This window comes from Chelonia mydas, chromosome 1 (genome assembly GCF_015237465.2).
Source record: "Chelonia mydas isolate rCheMyd1 chromosome 1, rCheMyd1.pri.v2, whole genome shotgun sequence".
Taxonomy (NCBI): domain Eukaryota; kingdom Metazoa; phylum Chordata; order Testudines; family Cheloniidae; genus Chelonia; species Chelonia mydas.
The window spans coordinates 337,315,020-337,336,877 of NC_057849.1; the positions used below are offsets into that span (position 1 = coordinate 337,315,020).

At 42.8% G+C, this 21,858-nt stretch overlaps 1 protein-coding gene across 5 annotated transcripts in view; it reads left to right on the forward strand.

Annotated features, from left to right (window-relative positions):
• PRKCQ (protein kinase C theta) overlaps positions 1-21,858 on the forward strand; it is an 85,072-nt gene that overhangs the window by 18,614 nt on the left and 44,600 nt on the right. For 4 of the 5 annotated variants that reach the window (XM_037889349.2, XM_037889350.2, XM_037889351.2 and 1 more), the window contains 6 exons: positions 2,102-2,227; positions 12,934-13,133; positions 15,839-15,899; positions 19,404-19,566; positions 20,584-20,615; positions 20,709-20,794. In XM_037889349.2, coding sequence (XP_037745277.1) covers positions 2,110-2,227; positions 12,934-13,133; positions 15,839-15,899; positions 19,404-19,566; positions 20,584-20,615; positions 20,709-20,794 — 660 coding nt within the window. In that variant the 5' untranslated portion in view covers positions 2,102-2,109. Of the gene's footprint in view, positions 1-2,101; positions 2,228-12,933; positions 13,134-15,838; positions 15,900-19,403; positions 19,567-20,583; positions 20,616-20,708; positions 20,795-21,858 lie in introns of those variants that run through there. The other variant, XM_037889352.2, reaches the window with a different exon arrangement.

Here is a 21,858-nt window from a genome sequence, read left to right on the forward strand (position 1 = left end):
ATAAGCAATGCAGTGTCTTTGTACTGACACGGCATCGACCTACCTACATCAACCTTGACTCTACGGCGCCTCTGGAGGTGGAGTTATTACGTTGGCAATAGTGGGGCAGTTACATCAGCGGGGGCGAAATTTAAGTGTCGACACTTACATAGGTTGGAGTAAGCTGCCTTGCATCGGTCTAACTCTGTAATGTAGACCAGGCTTTAGATGTCTAAACATAAATGCAAGGAGCATGGGGAATAAACAGGAAGAACTGGAAGTATTGTACTTAAGCTAAACTCTGACTTAATTGGCATCTCAAAGACTTGGTGGAATAAATCTCATGACTGGAATATTGGTATAGAGAGATGTAGCTTGTTCTGGAAGACCATATTCAAAGAATAGTTATCCATGGCTTGCTGTCAAACTGAGAGGCCATATCTAGTGGGGATCTGCAGGGGTCTGTCCTGGATCTGGAAATAACTGATGTTTTTATTAATTACTCTGGATAACTGAGTGGAGAGTGTGCTTATAAAATGTGTAGATGGCATCAAGCTGAGAGGGGTTGCTAGCACTTTGAAGGATAGGATTAAAATTCAAAAAGACCTTGACAAATTGGAGAATTGTTCTGAAATCAACAAAACTAAATTCAGTAAAGACAAGTGTAAAGTACTACATTTAAGGAGCAAAATCAAATGCACACTACGAAATGGGGAATAACTGGTTAGTACTGCTGAAAAGGATCTGGGGAGTTATAGTGGATCACAGATTCAGTCTGAGTCAGCAGTATGATGCAGTTCCAAAAAAGGCTAATATCATTCTCAGATGTATTAACCGGAGTGTTATAGGTAAGACATAGGAGGCAATTGTCCTGTTCTACTTGGCACTGGTGAGGCCACAGCTGTTGTATTGTGTCCAGTTCTGGGCACCACACGTTATGAAAGATGTGGACAAACTGGAGAGAATCCAGAGGAGAGCAACAAAAATGATAAAAGATTTAGAAAACCTGACCTATAAGGAAAGGTTAAAAAAAACTGGGCATGTTTAATCTTGAGAAAAGAAGACCAAGGGGGGACTCGATACCAGTCTTTGAATATGGAAGTGGCTGTTACAAAGAGGTCAGTGATCAATTGTTCTCCATGTCCACTGAAAGTAGAAAAAGAAGCAATGACTTGATGTGCAGCAAAGGAGATTGAGGTTAGATATTAGGAAAATCTTTCTAACTATATGGATAATTAAGCATTGGAATAGGTTTCCAAGGGAGGTTGTGAAATCCCCATCGTTGGAGGATTTTTAAGAACAAGTTAGACAAACATATGTCAGGTCTAGGTCTGCTTGGTCCTGCCTCTGTGCAGGAGGTGGATTAGACGACCTCTCGAGGTTCCTTCCAGCCCTACATTTCTGTGAATCTATGATTCCATAAGTGTTCTCCTCCTTGAAAGATCTGGCTCCAAAGAGCAGAATTTTTGCTTCAAAGGTTGGCTAATAAATAAGTGTCAGCTACTCAGTGATGTGGATGCCTGGCATCATTTCTACATTGCACATATATAGCGCTTCAATTTTTCACAGCGTCATGTTTCACTTGCAGGTTTCCAATAGACTGGTGTTCCCAAAGCTCAGTGTTTCCCCACAAAAAGCTCCGTTTTGTGAGCGTGTGACTGCACATAAACTACAGGAGAGGTTATCCCATCAATATGCCTTGGTTTCACTACTGCTGTACTTCCAATGTGTGGTTATATGGGAGCTGGTGTTGGATCAGTGGTACTCTGAAGCCAGCTGAATGCATTTCCAGCAAATGCCTTGTGACCCGTTATGTCACGCCTTGAAATCAACACACCAGGTTACATTACCTCACTCATGTGTAGCCTCATGGCAGTTTTGTGCTAGTCCAGCATCTTGCCAGGCAGAAGATTGGACTAGAGCAGGGGATTGGTCTAGATGACCTTCTGAGGTCTCTTCCAACCCTAATATTCTATGATTCTAAGAGGAAATCATAGAGGCCCGGTTCGGATGGATAAGTAGCTGCGGGTTTGCCCCTCCGGCTACCAGTGATCAAACACTAGTTAAAACAAAGGGAATTTTCCAACTCCCCCAAATATCATTTCTCTTTTCCTCGACACAGGATCTGTCATGTCACCCTTTCTTCGGATTGGCTTATCAAACTATGACAGCGGCCCCTACCTGCCATCGCAAGGGGAGGTGATTAATCCTTATTGTGCGGTGATGGTCAAAGAAGCAGAGGAATCAGGTAAGCATATACATGCTAAGATATACATGTTACGTGGCTGTTATAGATATGTGCCTCTCTGCATTGCTACTTGTGCGTAAAACGTGGGCTGAGATCCTTATAAACATTCGTAGCATCTTTTAATAACAAATTTTAAAAACGATTGTATTCCGTAGAATAATTCCTCTATCATGCATTGCTTGGCTGGGCTCACTGGAGCCTTCAAGACCATGCAGTGTTTAAAAGGTAGCCTAGAAAAGCCCTCATCTTTACTGTGGGCTCCTGGGTGCTGAGGCTATAGATCCCAGCATGTATTCCTCCAGAATTAGCTGAGCCAAGTCACGTTGTTTCATTTTTATTCAAATTAGGTGCAAATTGCCTCGGTGTCTCTGAAATACAGCAGTATAACTTAAAATGTTCATTACATTTTTAGAGATACGGCCAGGAGCAGCCGTTCCTCTGTTTGAAGAAGCCTGGGAAATCTCTCTCAAACAGGCAGAATCGTTCAAAACTGAATGAACTGTTTACCGTAATCACTGCTCTGGTGTAAGATATATTTTTGAGGGGGGGTTACACTTAGGTGTGGAGAGAAAACACTGGAGTAGCCGGTTTTCCAGCTCCAAATGCACTCATTGTTACAGTTTTGAAAGTGGAATGACTTATATAGGCCATAGTCCTGAAACCATTTTCACAAATGTCTTCAAGCATGAGAACAGTCCCAATGAGATTACTCACATGTGTAAAGTTATTCACATCCATAAGTATTTGCAAAATCAGGTCATAATTATTGTTCAAGAATTTCTTGTATTTACTGTTGCGTTTGACCATTATTTATTTTAATCATTAGACTAATTGCTGGCCACTACCTACCATGCTGACCATTATCTCATTATTTCCTTATATTCCCCCATCCACCTGTATCCATCTGTTGTCGCTTGCCTTATACTTAATTGCAAGCTTTTGGAGGTAGGGACCATTTTTTTGTGTTCTGTTTGTACAGCACCTAGCACAATGGGATCCTGGTCCATGACAGGGGCTCTGAGATGCTACAATAATAAATAATAATAATTCAGGTGACTGTCTTAGAAATCAACCTACCTGAGGAGTCTCTTTATATCACAAGCTCTGCAGGATGTTACACAGTTAGTAAAAGCAGATTTTTATACTTCTAAAACAATTAATTCAACAGTTCACTGTGGTTTGTTGTTTTTTTTTTTAAAGAAAATGTGGACTATGTTTGTTTATACACTGTTAAAATTGACCCTTTCATAATATATTTTAAATGATTTTGGAAAATGTAGGGATAGCAATCCATTTAGGTGGAAAACAATGGATGCCACCAGATCCTTAGGATCTTAAAACTCACAGCCTCGATTGAAAGCAATACTTTCTAGTTCAGCTTTATTCATAGCCAGGGTGTCTTCTTCTTCAGTGAATCCTTTAAAGGAGCCAGAACTCAGACTGAAGCAGTTCAGTTCAGAAGGGAATAAAATAAATTTGGGGAATCTTGCTTTATTCCATTAGAGAAGACTCTGAAGTTATGTCCCTCCCTTAACAGATTATTGTTCATTAAGTCCCAACAATGTTCTCAGCTCTGTGCCGGACACAAATAGTGACAGACTGTGATTGAGGGATCACTTGATGCCAACCGGCAGAGAGGTGCCCAGGGCTTTCCAGGGATTCCCTGGGTCAAATATGTGCATTATTGTTCACCAAAGAGTGGCATGTGAAGTCTCGACTGAGAGCCAGTAGCCCACTGGTCGGCATAATCATTGCAAAATGTATACACAGACAGTATTGACAAAGATATATATCTATACTGGAAATTATGTTCTGAAGATCTGGGAGTTAAGGTAGGACACCAGGAGATGACAAACCTTGGACATGTTCCTTTCAGGCAGGTGGTAACAGACTCTCATCTCTGTGTCTGGCCATATTGATATTGTATGTCTTACAACGGTTGCCTATTTGCACACAACCCAGATATCCGTGGGAAAATTGTGAAATCTACAAGAAAGAAAACGTACAGGGAACAAAACAACAGCAGGGTGTGTACTGATTCTGACTAAAGACAAAGGGCTGCTAGGGATAGAAGGAAGCACACAGGATTGTTCACGGAGGAGGCAAGCTGACACCATGTTTGTTGTAGGAAAGTGGGGTCACTGTGGCTGGCAAACGCTGAAAGGACTTGGGGTGAGCATTGTTGTACAAGGCAGGCACGTATCTAGTCAACGAAGTCTAGGTTCTAAAATGCGTCCTACGGTTTTACTTTTCTGTAACCATTTGTTTCCAATACTGCTGTTACTTGACTCTCTCTGCTTTGTTACATAAACTTACGCTTAATTTCACTGCAAACGTATCTAAGTGCTGTGTGTTAAGCGGTGCAGTAATCTGAGGTGGAACTGGTAAACTGAGGCGAATTGTTCCTTTGGATGCAGCAGATCTGAGAACCCTGCAAGCGTCCAGTGGAACAGGAGGATGCTCGGAGGGCTCCAGGACCACAGTGTACCTTTCGCTAGGCTGCAGAGTGCCAGCAGGGCCTGTGTAGGCCTAGAAGGGAGCACCTGTGTTGCCCGTGGCTGCTAGGGCTGGGGAGCTGACCCCCCGGTAGGCACAGACAAGACTTCCTCACACTAAGAGCAGGCACAAGCAGGTGCCTCACAGCCCTGGGTACCCGGGGAAATGTCACACAGACCCTGCCCAGAAGAGCTTGCAATCTAAAAATAGGCACAGATAAGGCAAAATGCACTTGATGGAAGGTGTTTATTTAATGCAGTTAAGCACCCAGGCCCAGATCCCTAAAGGTATTTAAGCAACTAACTTCCACTGATTTCAATGGGAGTTAGGTTCCTAAATATCTTTGAGGAGCTGGGCTTCAATTCCCATTGAATTTCAGTGGGATTTGGGCACATTACTCCCTTAGGTCCCTTTGAAAATCTCAGTTTGTACATTTCCTATGCAACCTGTCTTCCGAAATGTTGGGGCATCTGTTAGTTGGCTAGTGTCTCAGATCCTTGCTGAAGATATGGGTTTTTAGGAGAGAGATGAAGAAGGAGAAGACGGTGGGGATCTGATGCCCTGTGACCTGGCAGCATGGAAGAAGGAATGAAGCCAGGAGTGGGAGAAGGAAATAAAGGGGCATTGGGGATAGACAGCATCACTGGCAGAGCAAAGGAGGCAAGAGAAGACATGATAAGAGGCAAGATCTGAGATGTAGGAAGGAGTAAAGTTGTGCAGGCCCTTGAAGCATATACATGTTGGAATGGAAAACAAAAAACCTCTTAGATTCCCATTTCCTTTGACCTGGTAGATGTCTGAGCCCTGGATATCTTCTGATGCAGTTTAGATTCAATTCCCTCCTGAAAGTTTCATGAAGCTGGTGGTGTTGCTGCTCAGTACCTGTGAAGATCAGGTTGTTTTTATTTAGGTGCCCAAATGTGACACCCAAGCATGAAAATATTGGGCTCGGTGAAATGCTCAAGGAGATTCAGTTCATCAGTTGCAAAGTTGGTGATAGAATCTATTAATCCTGGCTCCTAGCCTTATGCTCTGACCATGCTTATGTAACCCACACACCTCCTAGGTGTGGTGTTCTTCCCATCTAGTGGCACCGAGACCACTGAGAGAGAGAGAGATTAATGAGTCTGCTCTACAGACTTAGCTAACAGCCAGCTGGTTTTTAGCTCATGCGGTAGAGGCTCATGCATTAAGCTACAGAGATCCCCGGGCTCTGTCCGCGTTACACTACCTCCAAGGCTTTTATGGGGAAAAGATGCTAAATTGCCACTACAGGACAGGGAATGCTCGATGAACTTTTGGCTATTGTTGGTTTCTTTTATAAACTTAAATTATTTAAATGTATTTGTTTTTGTTAGTTGGGTCCAATGATATATCAGGATGGAATGAGCCTGTGATGGAATACACCCCTATGTTCACACCCTACATGCTATTGTAATAGTCTTTGTACAAGATATGCCTTGTGAGGTATAATTTGAAAACTCATCACTTGCTGATCAGAAATAGCATGGTAAAGTGCATATAGCCACATTATATGTAAAGTTATGAATATAAGCTGAAATAATGACTGAAATAGGTTTCCCAGATAAGTCTAGAGAGTGATTAAACCAGTTTCCCAAAGACAAAGAGCAAGCTGATGCCCCAGCCAGGTGTCAACAAGTGACCATTCTTTGGCAAAAAGAAAAGGAGTACTTGTGGCACCTTAGAGACTAACGAATTTATTTGAGCATAAGCTTTCGTGAGCTACAGCTCACTTCATCGGATGCATAGGGGACAGGGACAAAGAGATCTGCATCTCAGCGAAAAAACAGCATGGAGTGGCCTTCCTCCAACAGACTGCCTGTCTCCTGGTTCTCAGCTGGAAATGCTTTTCAAAGAGGGGCTAAAAAACTATAAAAAGGTGGGGCAAACACCCCAAGACATCCCTGTCTCTCCCTGGCATCACACCTAAGAAGACAAAGGAAAACAGCCATTGGGCTTTGGTGGGAGGGATCCTGACCTGAAGAGTTTTAACCTTGCTGGAAGCATGTGGTGAAAAATTTTGCTTGAATCTTATCTAGTTTGTTAAGTTAGGCACTAAAAAGCATTTTATCTTTGTTCTTCTTGTAACCATTTCTGACTCTTATGCCTCATGGCTTGTACTCACTTAAAATCTATCTCTTCGTAGTTAATAAACTTGTTTTATCTAATCCAGCATAGTTAAGTTAAAGTGTCTGGGTAACTCTGTTTCAGGTAATAAGCTGTTGTGTATTAGTCTCTTAAAGGAATAACAGACTTCTTATATTTGGACTGTCCAGGAGAGGGCTGGGCAGTACAAGACATACACTTCAGGGGGGAAATCCGGGACTGGGAGTGTGTTGAGGTCACCCTGCAGTATAACCGAGGCTGGTGATGTGAAATTACACAAACACATCTGGGAGTGACCTGCGTGTTGGCGGCTGTTTGTGAGCAGTCCAGGTTGGAGGCTACAGCAGCAAGGCATTGCAAGGCACCCAAAGTTATAGGGCAGGGGTGACACAGCCCCCCACTGGTCTGGATTCCACTCTGGTATGTCACAGAGCCTTAGATTTTAGATCAGGTCCTCTATGCTGGAGCCATTTTGGTAGAAGATTCTGCTTCAGTACTTTGCAATGTGCATTGGTGTCATCTTTCACTGCTGTGTCTGTTGAATGCTGTTTTTTCTGCACTTTGTAATTTTAGGGAAGGTTTTCGGATTGTTTGTTTTAAACAAAGGAATCGCAGTGTTTAATCAAAGGCCATTGCCATTCTTAAAAATAAAAGTGGTTGGAAGAGCTACTGCAGCTCACTACAGAAGAGAAACCTTTCCAGATATCACAGGAGCCTTTGAGGCATAAAAAAATCTGTCATTTAAAAGCTGCTCTGGATTTAATGGGCCACCTGGATCCATGCCCTTTTAACACCTGTCTTGATGCCATTTGTCTCATGAGAGATTCTGCACTGTGTTTGAACTTTATATGCAGTCCCACTGATCAAGAGACACTGTCAGCCAAAGAGAAAGCCTTGCACTACAGGAAAGACAGATGCTGTTTCATCTTCCAGGAGCATGGAGGTAAATGAGTCCCTGATATAACTCTTTTCACTTCAGTGGAGTTACATCAGAGAGAATTTTGCCCTTATGCATTGGCCAATTCATTACCATCCCAGTGTTTGTTTATTTTAGCCATATATTTTCCAGGGCACTGAAAACAGATATTTATGTTGCAAATGATTGTGTCTCTTGGATAAATTGATTTCTCTATGTCTGGTGGCTGTGTAGCTGATGCAGTGAGGAAGTCATGGCTCTTCCTGTTAATATTTTTGTTCTCAGTGACATCTGGAAGTTTATGTTGCACTCAGCTGCTTTTCTTTTTGTGCAACTTTTTATCAAAAGATACTGAATGCATATTTATGAGCTTGTGCCTTGAAGTAAGCCTCTGTTATTTGACATAGAGAGCCATAATCATCACTGGCGAAACTCCATTAAAGCCAGGAATTACACCGGGGATGAATTAGGCCCACAGACAATTATCTAAGTATATTAATTGCAAAAATCTACATACATACTGTCAAGGTTCCTTCCCCACTCTGAACGCTAGGGTACAGATGTGGGGACCTGCATGAAAACCTCCTGAGCTTACTTTTACCAGCTTAGGTTAAAACTTCCCCAGGGTACAAACTATTTTACCCTTTGCCGTTGGACTTTCGCTGCCACCACCAAACGTCTAACACTGGTATTATTATTATTAGGAAAGAGTTTGTTTGAAAACGTCTTTCCCCCCAGAATCCTCCCAAATCTTACCCCCTTTTTTCTGGGGAAGGTTTGATAAAAATCATCACCAATTTGCATAGGTGACCACAGACCCAAACCCTTGGATCTTAAGAACAATGAAAAAAGCATTCAGTTTCTTAAAAGAAGAATTTTAATAGAAGAAAAAGTAAAAAAGAATCACCTCTGTAAAATCAGGATGGTAAATATCTTACAGGGTAATTAGATTCAAAACATAGAGAATCCCTCTAGGCAAAACCTTAAGTTACAAAAAGACACAAAAACAGGAATATCCATTCCATTCAGCACAGCTTATTTTCTCAGCCATTTAAACAAACAGAATCTAACGCATATCTAGCTAGATTACTTACTAAGTTCTAAGACTCCATTCCTGTTCTGTCCCCGGCAAAAGCATCACACAGACAGACCCAGACACTTTGTTTCTCCCCCCTCCAGCTTTGAAAGTATCTTGTCTCCTCATTGGTCATTGTGGTCAGGTGCCAGCGAGGTTATCCTAGCTTCTTAACCCTTTACAGGTGAAAGGGTTTTTCCTCGGGCCAGGAGGGATTTTAAAGATGTTTACACTTCCCTTTATATTTATGACACATACAGTGTTCAAGTGTGAGTAAAATGTGCCCAACCACACACTTACTAAATATGTGATGGTCCTTAATTGCAGAGATGGGCCTGATCTAGATCCAAATTCCATTGAACTTCGGGAAAGTCCATGTACAGATTCAAACTTTGGACTGAGTGGTGCAACCTCTACTCATATTGGGAGACCCTTATATGAGAAGTCCAAATTCAGATGAGGAAACACTGTCTTGTTAGTTTTGTGATACAGGTTCTTTTTGCAGAAGCTGTGGAAAGCAGTAAGAAGTTTGTTCTCTGCCTTTATGTCTCTAACATCTTGGCGCAAAATTGTTCTGGGGAACAACACATCAGCGTTTGGGCTGAGATTTCAGGAAGCAGGGTTTGCCAACATACCATTTGTGACCATCTCTGTTCAAGGACTGGTGTATATAGTGTAAATAAGCCAGTGTGAGTAAAGGGTTCACGATCTGGTCCTTAACATATAAAACCTCGACACATACAGGGAGCTGGGCCTGGATCCCAGATCCTTCCCTTCAAAACTGTAGGGGTGGGGATCACTGCTGTGGTGATATGCCAATAGGACAGACCCAGGGAGCTGAGAGGCAGCATCCTAGCAGAGGTCGCACTGGGAAGCAGCACCAGGTACAGTAAGAGACATCTCTACTCTGCCTTTTTCTCCAGTGATCCAGCTGCTGGAAGGGAGGGGAGGGCATGGACTCCTAAGGTGGGGGAGATGAAAAGGAGCAATAAAGGCAGCTTTCTGTTGTCATTGGGTGAGCCGGATAGGGAATGGAGATTAAAAGCTTTCCATGTGCTTCCCGTACTCTGTTCCTTCCCATCTGGTTCTTGCTCCTCCCTTCCAACAGCAGCAGGTGGCAGACGGCTGGTTCTCCCCCAAGCCCCAATCAACAGTAGATCGCAGTCTCCTTCCTTTCCCTCTACCCACCCTTAGAGAAAAGACGGGGCGGGGGGAGTTTCTTTATCCTGGGAGCATGGGCTCCCTTAAAATGCTGCTCCTTCAAGACCTGGTCTGAATGCAGAACTTGCAGTGGTTTATCTTAAATCAGTTTGCAAACTGATTTAGTTAAACTGGTGCAAGTCTGCTTGAAGACACATTTAATTCAATTTAAGAGTGGTTCACTGCCAATTAATTCATTTTTTTTAAACTGGATTAAGAGAAATCAAAATGAACTACTTTTAAACCAAAATAAGAGTTTCAAAACCAAAATTCATACCAATGGCACCAAATTGGTTTATAAAACCACCTTTAGTTAAACTGGTTCCAGTTGGTTGCACACACCCAAGTATTTAAAGTTGACCTGAAAATAATGATGAAGATGATGATGATAATTAATAACAATACCGAGCTCTTACATAGCGCTTTTCATCAGTAGATCTCAAAACACTTTATAAAGGAGGTCAGTATCATTATCCCCATTTCACAGATGGGGAAACTGAGGCACAGAGCGCTGCAGTGACTTACCCAAGCTCACCTGTCAGGTCAGTGGCTAACCCAGGAATAGAGCCCAGGTCTCCTAAATCCCAGTCCAGTGCTGTGGTTTCCATTGCTTCTGTGTGATATATAAAGAAGTCGTGAAAGTATTTTTATGAATATTGATAAAGCATTTGTAGATTGTCCAAAGTAAGAGGCAATGGAAGTGTAAAGTATTATTGTTATGGAGGGAGTCACCAGAGGGCACCATTACACTCAGCATGCCAGCAGTGTGTATTCTTTGAAGAAATGCTGTATTGTTGTCAGTTTTTTTGACATAGTTTATTTTAAAGGAATCTGTTGCAAACAGAAAGACAGTTTGTTCTCTGCCTTTTATTTCTCTAACTCCAATCAATACTTGGTGCAGAGTTGCTTTGTGGGAACCAGGTTTTTGGGTGGAGATTTCAGAAACTGGGATTTTTCCTGCATGCCGTTTGTGACTACCTCTGTTCATGGATTCGTGTATATTGTGTAAATAAACCAGTTACAGTAAGGATACACCCCCTCGCTCTGTGTCATTGATTTTTCCTTCAACGGGACACCAACCTGGAGGTCTTGACGTCTGCTAATGCTCGGCAGAAGGGCGGTATTATTATCCCACAATGCACTTAAACATGTTTTATATTTTTAATTTTCTTATTCCATTAAATTAACATTTTATAAGAGGAAAAGTTAAGGATGGTTATTGTTAAACAGAGCTCACCTTGAGTAAAGAGTCCAAGTTCTTGACGTGGTGTATAAACTGACAGTATAATACTAAGAAAGATGGGTGAGGTTCTTCTCATTTGTATGGTCACAATGGGAATAAAGCTTTCCTTGTGATGGCTTCTCCCAGCTGCTCCAAGTCCGTGTGCGTTTGGGCCCTGGAACTGAAGACAGGCAGCCTTTCTCCTGTCCTCTCAGTCACCCTTCTGCTGGCACCCAGGCAGTGTGGAGGAGGAAACTGTCTGATTCAAATGCGGAGGGCAAAAGCCAGATCTAAGGAAAGGAGTAGATTGGGACAAAGAGTCTGGCGAGACTTGGACTAAAGAGTAGGGGAAATTATGATTGGGACTGGCTGGGCAGTTTTATGGTAGGCCTCAAAGATACCTCACATCCGAGTAAGTTGTGTCTCCTATCATAAGCGCTGACTCCATGGGTGCTCCAGGGATCAAGCCCCCAAGGAAAGAAAAACAGAGAGCTCAGCACCCACCAGCCACAGCTGTTTGGCAGGGCTGCTGATCAGCTGTTCAGCAGCTGGCGGGAGGCGCTTGCAGGAGGACAGCGAGTGGCAGGCAGGGCGGGCCTCAGGGGAGGGGGTGGAGCGGGGGGCAGGAGGAGGTGGAGCGAGTGCAGGGCCTCTGGGGAGGGGGGCGAAGTAGGGGCAGGGCCTCAGGGCGCAGAGCAGACATGCCAAACCCATGAAAAAAGTCAGAAATTGCACTTCTTTGTGGCTTAATTGGCTTGTGAGTTGCTTGTTGGCTAGTTTTTGGCTTGTTGGCTAGTTTTTGGCCTGTAGCTTGTTGTAGCTTGTTGCTTCTTGTTTTTGATCAGCTCCCGGCAAGCAGGGGCAAGGGGGGGCAAGCAGGGGCAAGGGCGGGAGAGAGTCGGGGTGCACCGCAGGCCCACCACAGTCCCAGACTGCACGCCGTCGGTATCTAGTGACCTAGAGTGTTGGGGTTCTTAGGGATTGGCTTGTTGTGGCCTTGTTTTGAAATGGGATTAGCTTGATTTTTGGTTTATTGTGAAAGTTGGGGTGCTTATTTACCACATGAAAGTTGGCAGAGTGGGGATGGAGCACCCATCGGGAAAAATAGAAGTCAGCACCTGTGTCTCCTATGTCACCTTTTCCTGCCCCTATTTTCTTCAGTGTTTCTAGCATTGATGGAGTAATTGTGAGGGAAACGAGTGATTATCCTCCCACAGAAGCCTAGGTTCTCTGACTCCGCTCTCATTTCCTCCACAGAAATGATCTAGCCCCTAGTTTCTTTGTTTGGGTTCAGAGTGAATAACCATGGAATTGCTTTACCTGTTTTGCTTTCATCTTGGAAGACAAAGAAGTTTAGAGGCAGGAATGCTGGGAAAATAATTTTGCCCGAGACAAAATGAGGGCCTGATTCATAACTGCATTACTGCAGATTAACACCAGTGTAACTCCACTGATTTTTAATGTACTTGATTCTTATTTACTCTAAGTCACTTTACATCACTGTGGCAGAATAAAGAGGTCTTTAAGTGGGCACAAATTATATTTAAATTTAGTTCAAGGGCCCCTTCTCACCTGCGTGGTAGCCTTGGCATAAATGAGAATCAGGCCCATTGTGTCCCATCCTCTCAGGCGGACATCCCGATATGTCTAAATATCTTTTCTGTTAACAGAGAATGGCCAAGTGTACGTCCAAAAGAAGCCCACCATGTACCCACCCTGGAACAGCACGTTCGACGCCCATATCAACAAGGGTAGGGTCATGCACATTGTTGTGAAGGACAAAAGCGCGGAGATGGTTTCAGAAACCACAGTTGAACTCAACGTACTGGCGGACAGGTGCAAGAAGACCAATGGGAAGACAGAAATATGGGTAAGCGCTTTGGGTTGTTAACACCACTGATGGCTTGTTAGAGATAACTCTTATGGAATAAGGGGAGGCGCTATGTGCATACCAGATTGCAAATGTAACTGATATGCCAACAAAAATTGTCTGCCCATCCAAGGAACACATGTGGCGTAATCTCGTGCATTGCTTGATGGAAAGCAGTCCATGAATATCAAAAAGAGCAACATAATGCTTTTATATTAACTGTCACTGCTATATTAAAACATATAACTTATATTAGCAAGCATTCTGGTTCCTCTGAGTCACGCAGACATAATAGCTTTGCTTAGATAATCCTTTGGGGGAAGATAGTAATATGAGTGACTACATATGAATTATCTTATGTGCCCTAGAGAAATGCTCTTAAAATTTAATCTGTCTAATATCGGTGGACTGATTCACCGCTGCATCATTTCAGTGTTATATCACTGTGACTCCATTAAATATCAGTGGTATAAATCTGAAGTATGGTAGTGATGAAACAGGCTCAAAGTATTAATTACATGGCATGATAATCCCAGCAGGCAGGCTGCAGGTAATGCTGTTTAGCAAACAGTATTTTTGTGATCGCCGTGCTCTTAATAGGGACAGGGGAGGGTGTTCACCCCTTGCTCTGCCCCACCCACACTCCACCCCTGCCCCAAGGCCCTACCCCTGCCCTGTCCCTTCCTGCCTTGTTCCGCCCCCTCCCCCAAGTGCGCCCCTCCCTCACTCTGCCTTTTCATGCCCCCCACTCCTTCTCCTCCCCTGCTGCTCCTCCTGCCCGCTGCTGAACAGCTGATCCTCGGCTGGTGGGAGCGTGGGGGGGGGAGAGGGAGGAGCTGATTGGCAGGCCCATTGGTGGGTGACAGGCAGAGGCACTGGGGAGGGGGGAGAAGCTGACTGGCGGGACCAGCCGGTGGGTGCTGAGCACCCACGGAGTCAGCGCCTATGCTAACTTGTAAGATTTACCCATAGGGTAAAATTTTCAAAAACTCCTCATTTCTATTTTAAAAACAGTTTGGCTACTTCAGAGTCTACGGGTACATAGAGCCTAAGAGTATGTCTGCACAGCAAAGAAAACCCTGCAGCTGGCCCACGGCAGCCAACTCGGGCTCGTGGGGTTCAGACAGTGAGGCTGATTCATTGCTGTGTAGACTTCCAAGCTCCGGCTAGCACCTGAGCTCTGGGGCCCTCCCACCTCACAGGGTCCTAGACATTTACACAGCAATGAAACAGCCCCACAACCCAAGCCCCACGAGCCTGAGTCAGCTGGCACGGGCCAGCTGTGGGTATCTAGTTGCTATGAAGACATACCCAAAGTCCCATTAGGCTTCATAGAGCCAGATACAAAGGCATTTAGGGGCCCAAGGATGCAGATAGGCACCCAGTGGGATTTGCAAAAGTGCCTAAGAAGTGAAGCTGGGCAAAATTTTTCAGCCAAAGCTCTTTTTGGCTGAAAAATGCAGATTTGGGTCAACCAAAACATTTTGGGAATTTTTGTTGAATTCACCAAATTGTTCTGGCTGAAAAAAACCCAAAACATCCCCCCCCCCCAAATTTAAACACTTTGTTCGGACATTTTGTAATTGAAATATTTCAATTTTTTATTCAAAATGACTTTTCGTTTCGAATTCCATCTCGGTTGTTTTTTTTTTTTAAGTAAAAAGCCTTCAAAAACAAAATGAAACATTTCATGTGGAGTGGAATCAAACTTTCCTTGAGGTTTTTTTATTTTTCCTAATTGTCGAAAAATTTTATTTTGGGTCAACCTGAAACAGTTTTTCTTAAAAAATGTTTTGATTCAGCCAGCAAACCAAAAATATCGATAGGCACCTAACTCCCACTGAAGCCTATAGGAGTTAGGCACTTACAGCCACATTTGCAAAAGTGCTTAGCACTCAGCAGCTACCACTGGGAATGATATGTTCTCTTGATGGAAGCTGGTGGATACGGAGCATCTTTGGAAAATCTGAGCTTTATTTATTATTTTATCCATACTTCATATATGTTCTAGCATGCTGTTCCCAAGCCTCTGGTGAGAAACAACATAGTCTTATAACCATATAGATTTCATAGATACTAAGGTCAGAAGGGACCATTATGATCATCTAGTCCGACCTCCTGCACAACGCAGGCCACCGAATCTCACCCACCCACTCCTGCAATAAACCTCTCACCTATGTCTGAGCTCTTGAAGTCCTCAAATCATGGTTTAAAGACTTCAAGGAGCAGAGAATCCTCCAGCAAGTGACCCATGCCCCATGCTGCAGAGGAAGGCAAAACCCCCCCAGGGCCTCTTCCAATCTGCCCTGGAGGAAAATTCCTTCCCGACCCCAAATATGGCAATCAGCTGAACCCTGAGCATGTGGGCAAGATTCACCAGCCAGACACCCAGGAAAGAATTCTCTGTAGTAACTCAGATCCCACCGCATCTAACATCCCATCCCATCATATTGTCCGTCGCTTCTCCCAGAGCCCTTCTATACACTTTGTTCTCCAGTGGTTACTGTGTCTAATAATGAACGAACCAAAACCGAGTAGTTATTGCCATTTATTGAATTCTGTGGGGAAATTAATTTTTTTCTTGCCAGCTGAGATTATTGCTAGACTTTAGCTTTGAGTTCGCTCAGGCATCTGAAGTGATTGCCGTTAAGTAGCATTGCTGTCTAACATCTACACTTTTTTTTCTTTCTTCTTGTCTCAACCAGCTAGAATTGAAACCTCAAGGGAGAATGCTAATGAATGCAAGATACTTCCTGGAAATGAGCGGCAAGTGACACTATTTATTGATTAATTGATTTGATTTCTGGTTATGTGGGACAGACAAGTCATCTTCAGATAAACACCTGGCATTTAAAATAATGCTCACTTCAATACTGATGATTCACCTATAGACTTGTATTGAGATTATTGCAATGGGTTGAATGCGGCTTCACTATGAAGAGCACTTCATATTGCATTGCGGGGTTCCACGTTGGCTGTCCCTCAGTTATTTGCATTCAAATTTGCTAGCTTTACCCGTAAAAAAGTGGATTCTCCCGTAACTGCCATCCCTACACATGCATTCTTTTAAGCCAACCCAGAAGAAAAAAGGACCTAATTCCAGATCCAGCTCCCATCCAGGATAGTGGAAAGACTCCCATTGATTTCAAAGGTTTGGACCGGCCCTGTATAGAGCTCCTAGCTGAAAAATGTATATATTAATTGGTTTGGAACAATCTCAACATAAAGGGATGGCAAAGTGCATAAATGGCCATGTAAAACACATTTTCATCTTTTGACCTTGACAAAACTCCCGTTGACTTTGATGAGTGCAGGATGGAGGACTAGATGGGGAGGTAACAACCTGAACTTAGAAAGATCTTCCAGTAAGACAATGAAAATAATTCATTAGGAAGCATGTGCACATTGGTACTTTTCCTCATCAACTCCTACCTCTGATGGGTACTAAGGCTTCTGCTGCCAAGCTGTATCAGGTCAGCATTGAAACAGAAGTCTTAACCCATCACAGGGGCTAACCTTTAGGGAAGTTAGGTGTCCAGTACATCTCCGGATTGCACATAGCAATGTCAGAATCAATACTTCAGTGCAGGCTACTTCCTACAGAATACTTAGGTGAATTGTTGTACAATCCACTTGGTGGATATTATTATATTATTTAGCAAGGGTTGGGTTTTATTCCTCTGCAAAGCTTGCAGAATCACAGTAACTGTGAATATTTTCATGAATTCAGCATATAGTAAATCAGTACTGGCCTGGTAGAATTGGAAGGAATATGCAAAAAGAATCTCTATATATAATTCTAACCACTTTTTTCAGGGCACAATTCTGTGTAAATTGAAAATCTTACATCTGAGCACTTATGTCAAGAGTTGAATGGTCTATATTTTTGAAAACAGCTTCATGAATATTTACCCCATGGCCCTGATCTAACTCCCATAGTTGAATCAAGCCCTAAATTACAGATTGTAATTTCAATGGTAAAGAAACTGCATCTGAAAGAGCACCAGGTGGATTATAAAAAAACATGCCTCAAAAATACTTCCTCTTGTTTATGCCTTTATACCTTGCATCACTTAGTAGATCAAGGTACCGTCAGTGAGGTCAACAACATCCCAAAGAGATACTCGTGACTGTTTTTCGGTCACATTCTCTCCTTTACATCTAATCCAATGCCAGCACTTCCATACTGTGCTGTAACCTCATGATGGGGCATTAGTTCAGTTCTGACTAGAGGGACGTGCAACCTTAGTGAACCACACAAACCACTTCCTTCAAAACCTCGGGTTTCCTTGGAAATCTCCCACCCAAATACTAACCAGACCCAGCCCTGCTTCGTTTGTGAAAGCCAACAAGAGAAGACAAGAGCTTGTCTGTATTAACACATTCTGCTTCTGTGGGTTATAGAGAAAGGGTTCAATGCCTTTTTTTTTACTTTAAAGAAAATTATTTGCTGGAAACAATACATTAAATAATTCCTATGCTCTGCATATTATGAATTAGCATTAGCAACAATTCACTGGTTCCTGTTGTCTTGTAATTCAGCATGTTAAGCCAATTCCAATCTTTGGAAACACATATTTAGAAGCATGGAGCTGTAGTTTTGGGGAGATTATCGTTTAATGTTGCTTGCCACAGAATTAAATAGACTTTTTCTAATAATAAATAGCATCACCCAAGATTCTAGAATTTAAATGTAAACATATATGGAAAACAAATACACTGTATTTAAAATATGGGTAGAGGTGCGAGGAAAGTTAGATAGGAGTGCTCAAGGCATTGGCTATAGGATCGAGAATTTTCTCCCTTAAGTCATCAGCTCAGCGCTAGTTCAAGTCAGTAAAAACCAAAATTCAGGGGTCCCAGGTGAAATAAGTGGATGGTCTCAGCCAATTTCCTAGTGGACAGTTCTATCAGCACAATTGACCTCATTATCACCAATAGCTAGCAAGACTGAACATTGATGGAACAGACATGGAAAATGAACTATTTTCTTGCCTGTAGATGTACTCTACCAGCTATTCTGATCAGGGCTGAGTTACACTGGGGATACAACGTGAAGGACACCTACACTGTCATTGTAGCAAACAGCTCAATCCACTTTATCATTAGAGTTGGTCGGAAAAATTCCCGTGCAACAGTATTTTGTCAGAATTTGCCAATTCATCAAAAATAAAATGTTTCACAGAGATGGTTCAATTTCACCAGAGTTCCAACGGAACCCTGGCAGTGTTTTCTGCCCACTCACCCACCTGGTTCCTTGCCAGCCTGTCTGATGGGCTGCTGGGGACCTCAGGGCTTCCATGGTCCATGGCTCCAGGGAAGCACACTAGGCGGACTGCTTCAGAGTCAGAGACTCCAGAGATTCAGGGTCCACTTGGTGGGCTGCTGGGGACCCCAGAGTTTCCAGAGTGCACAACTTCCAGACAGCCCACCGGCAGTCTGCCCCAGAGCTGGGGATCTTTTTCTTTTTCAATGAGAATTTTGAAATTTGGGGGTTTCGTTCCCAATTGGAACAAAATATAAAAATCCTCCATGAAACAGAATGACCTTTTCCCGCCCAGCTCGGATTATCATTGTGAATTTTGCCAGCTGTTTCCCCTGCTTTTACCTCTCCTAGGTCATGCCCACCATCATACGTTCACGTTGTAAATGCTGAACGGATCTTCTACCAGTAGTTTCAGAACAGCAAATTGGTATTTAAACTGATTGACTGCTTATTTGGAGGACTTTCCCTTTCTGCTTTAAAGTGGTAGAATGAAAGCCATCATGAAACAGACAAGGGCACTCTGCCTGCTTCATATCTAACCAGAGGAGTCATGTGTAATTTCTTATGAGCTTTATACTAAGTATATACGTTAGGTGAGTTTGGTCTACATTAGTTGCTTCCATCAGCATAGTTACAGAGGGGAGGCTAGAGCATAGGTCTGGGACTTAGGTCTCCTGGATTCTATTGTCAACTATACAGCCTCTGTCCTTATGCATGTCATTTAACTTCTCTGTGTCCCAGTTCCCCATCAGTCAAATGAGTGTAATACCTGCCTCACTAGAGTGGTGTGTGGCTTCATTTATTAATGCTTGTAAAGCACTCTGAGATTCTCCAGTAAAAGACAGCTCAGAACACAGAGTATAAGTATAGTATAACTACTGTGAGTGTATACACACACTGTAGTTATACTGTACTTACACTGTATATACTTATACTGTATATATCTACACACATACACAATAACTGAATTTCGTAATGAACTCTTACGTCTCCTTTCTTCCCAGATGCTAAAGAGCTGATCGACTGTGAGACAGAGGGGTTTTTCTCCCTGCATCAGCGCCGGGGAGCTATCAAGCAAGCCAAAATTCACAACGTCAAATGTCACGAGTTCACTGCTACCTTTTTCCCACAACCCACATTCTGCTCTGTCTGCCATGAGTTCGTCTGGTACGTACAATGATTCAGAGCTTCCTCCACCTTTCATTCTGAAACTCATTGTCCGCCGTGTTAACCAGCTGCCATTCCATAAGCAGTCTGTGGCTACGAATGAATAAGAGTTGGTGCAAGTGAGGTGCTTTCAAGTCTTCCCTGGATCACAACCCAGTGCAATTCAGCATGTACATGTGTATGCAGAGGTCCCCGGGCACTTCTGTTACATACTAGACGTTAATCATCATCTCAGGAGGATCCATTCCTCCAAACCTCAGTGAAGAAACATTATTATTGCTCACCATTAAGAGGCCTGACCCCACAACTCTCACTCACATACTTGACTCCAGTGGGCCTTTTCAGTGAGCGTTTGTCTGAGCAGGGCCCAGTCCAGCTCCAGTTGAAGTCAGTCAGGCACAAATCCCCAAAGGTATTTAGCCTCTCATCTTCCTTTGAAATCAGTGGGCGTTAGGTGCCTAAATACCTCTGAAGATCTGGGCCTGAGAATCTTTCCGTTGACTTTAATGGGAGTGTGATCAGGTCGTTAGGACTGGAAACTGAGAAAAGGCCTCAGGATTTGGGCATTGGAACTGTTTGAAGGAGTAAAGACTCCTCGTGTGAGTAAGTGTCACGGTATCAGGCCCTTTATCTGTTACATGTAGGGGTTACATGTTTCATTCCCGGGATATGACACACCCAGTTGTCATGATTCTAATTGCATTTGTACCAGTATGAAAATTCACTCCTATCTTTTACTGTTTCTGCAGTGACTAAAATACACATAGGTTTCTAATAAACAGGTTGCCATTAACTGATGCAAAATTAAAAGTTGTAAAGTGCACAAAACCTGCTGTGAGGGCCTCAAGCAGTCATTCTAACTACTAGCTGAAGTGAATAAAGATACTTAAGCTAGATAAGCCCTACAGGAGCTAATAAAAATCAATGTGGTCTTCTTCAATTTCCATTGCATAAATACTGCTGCTCTATGGGGGCTCTCTGAAAATTCAAAATTAACCAGCTTTGTGTTTATTCCAGGGGTCTTAACAAACAAGGCTACCAGTGCAGGCGTAAGAAGCTTTATTATATTACTATCATTATTTATTCAGTCATTTTTTTAGATGGCATTTTTTCCTAATATTGTGGCTTATCTGTTCTTTCAGAATGCAATGCTGCCATTCATAAGAAGTGTATTGATAAAGTAATAGCTAAGTGCACAGGATCGGCAATCAATAGCAGAGAAACAATGGTATGTGTCACATTTCGGCATAGGGATTTCATTCTGATCTTTCTTATACTGACGTAAGCCAGGAGTAACTCCAGTGAAGTCACTGAAGTTACTGGTGTAGAATGGGTGTAATGAATCAGATTCGTGTCCTTTGCTTGCACCTTCCTGATCGGTCACACAATCTCTTATTTGTGATGCACTCAAATTTAATAACTGATTTTGCAATATTTAAATCAAGGCTGGATGTCTTCCTAAAAGAGATGCTATACCGCAGATGGACGTTATGGGCACGAGGGAGATATTATGAAGTTTGTTGGCCTTTATGATGCAGGAGGTCAGACTCAATGATCATAATGGTCCCTTCTGGCCTTAAAATCGAGGAATTTACCATTTCAAGAGTGTATATATTATATTATCCAAACTTTGCAGACTGTTAATGGGAGATCTGTATATTGACAAGTTCCCCTTTATTATGCCTTTATCTTGCTTTTTCACATCATCGTTCCAGGGAGCATTTCCCTAATCTGTGCAGAAATGAGAGTAAGCTGCCATTTCCGCATTGATATTAAGACTACGATTTTCTTAGTTAATTTCAGCACACAGCCCCTATTTATACCCATGTAGCATTTCCCTTCATCAATTCTGATCCCTCCATGGTGTTTACACCCTTCAAACACTTTAGGCTGTTATTCTCATAGCTAACTAGTGGGTTTAGCCTCACAATTCCCATTGACAAAGATGGGAGCTTTGTGGCAAAATCCATTAGTTGGCTTTGTAAATCTATAGACAATTTCCTTTTTTTGGTCAATCCCAATAACAAAGATACAGCACTGGCATGGATGTCACTTTTTTCCCTACCCTGTTTTCTATGTACAATATATTGCTTATTCCCAAGGATTTTTTTTTCCTGGGCATGGTAAAAACCCTGCCAACTAATAATGAGGCTGTCAAAGACCACAGTGTTGGGCAGCAGCATAATCCCCCTAAAATAGATAGAATAATATGGATGATGAGTACTTTTCTTTTTTTAATTCAGCACTGATGCAGAGTGGGTAGTATTTTCACTGCTGACTTTTTTCCTTGCA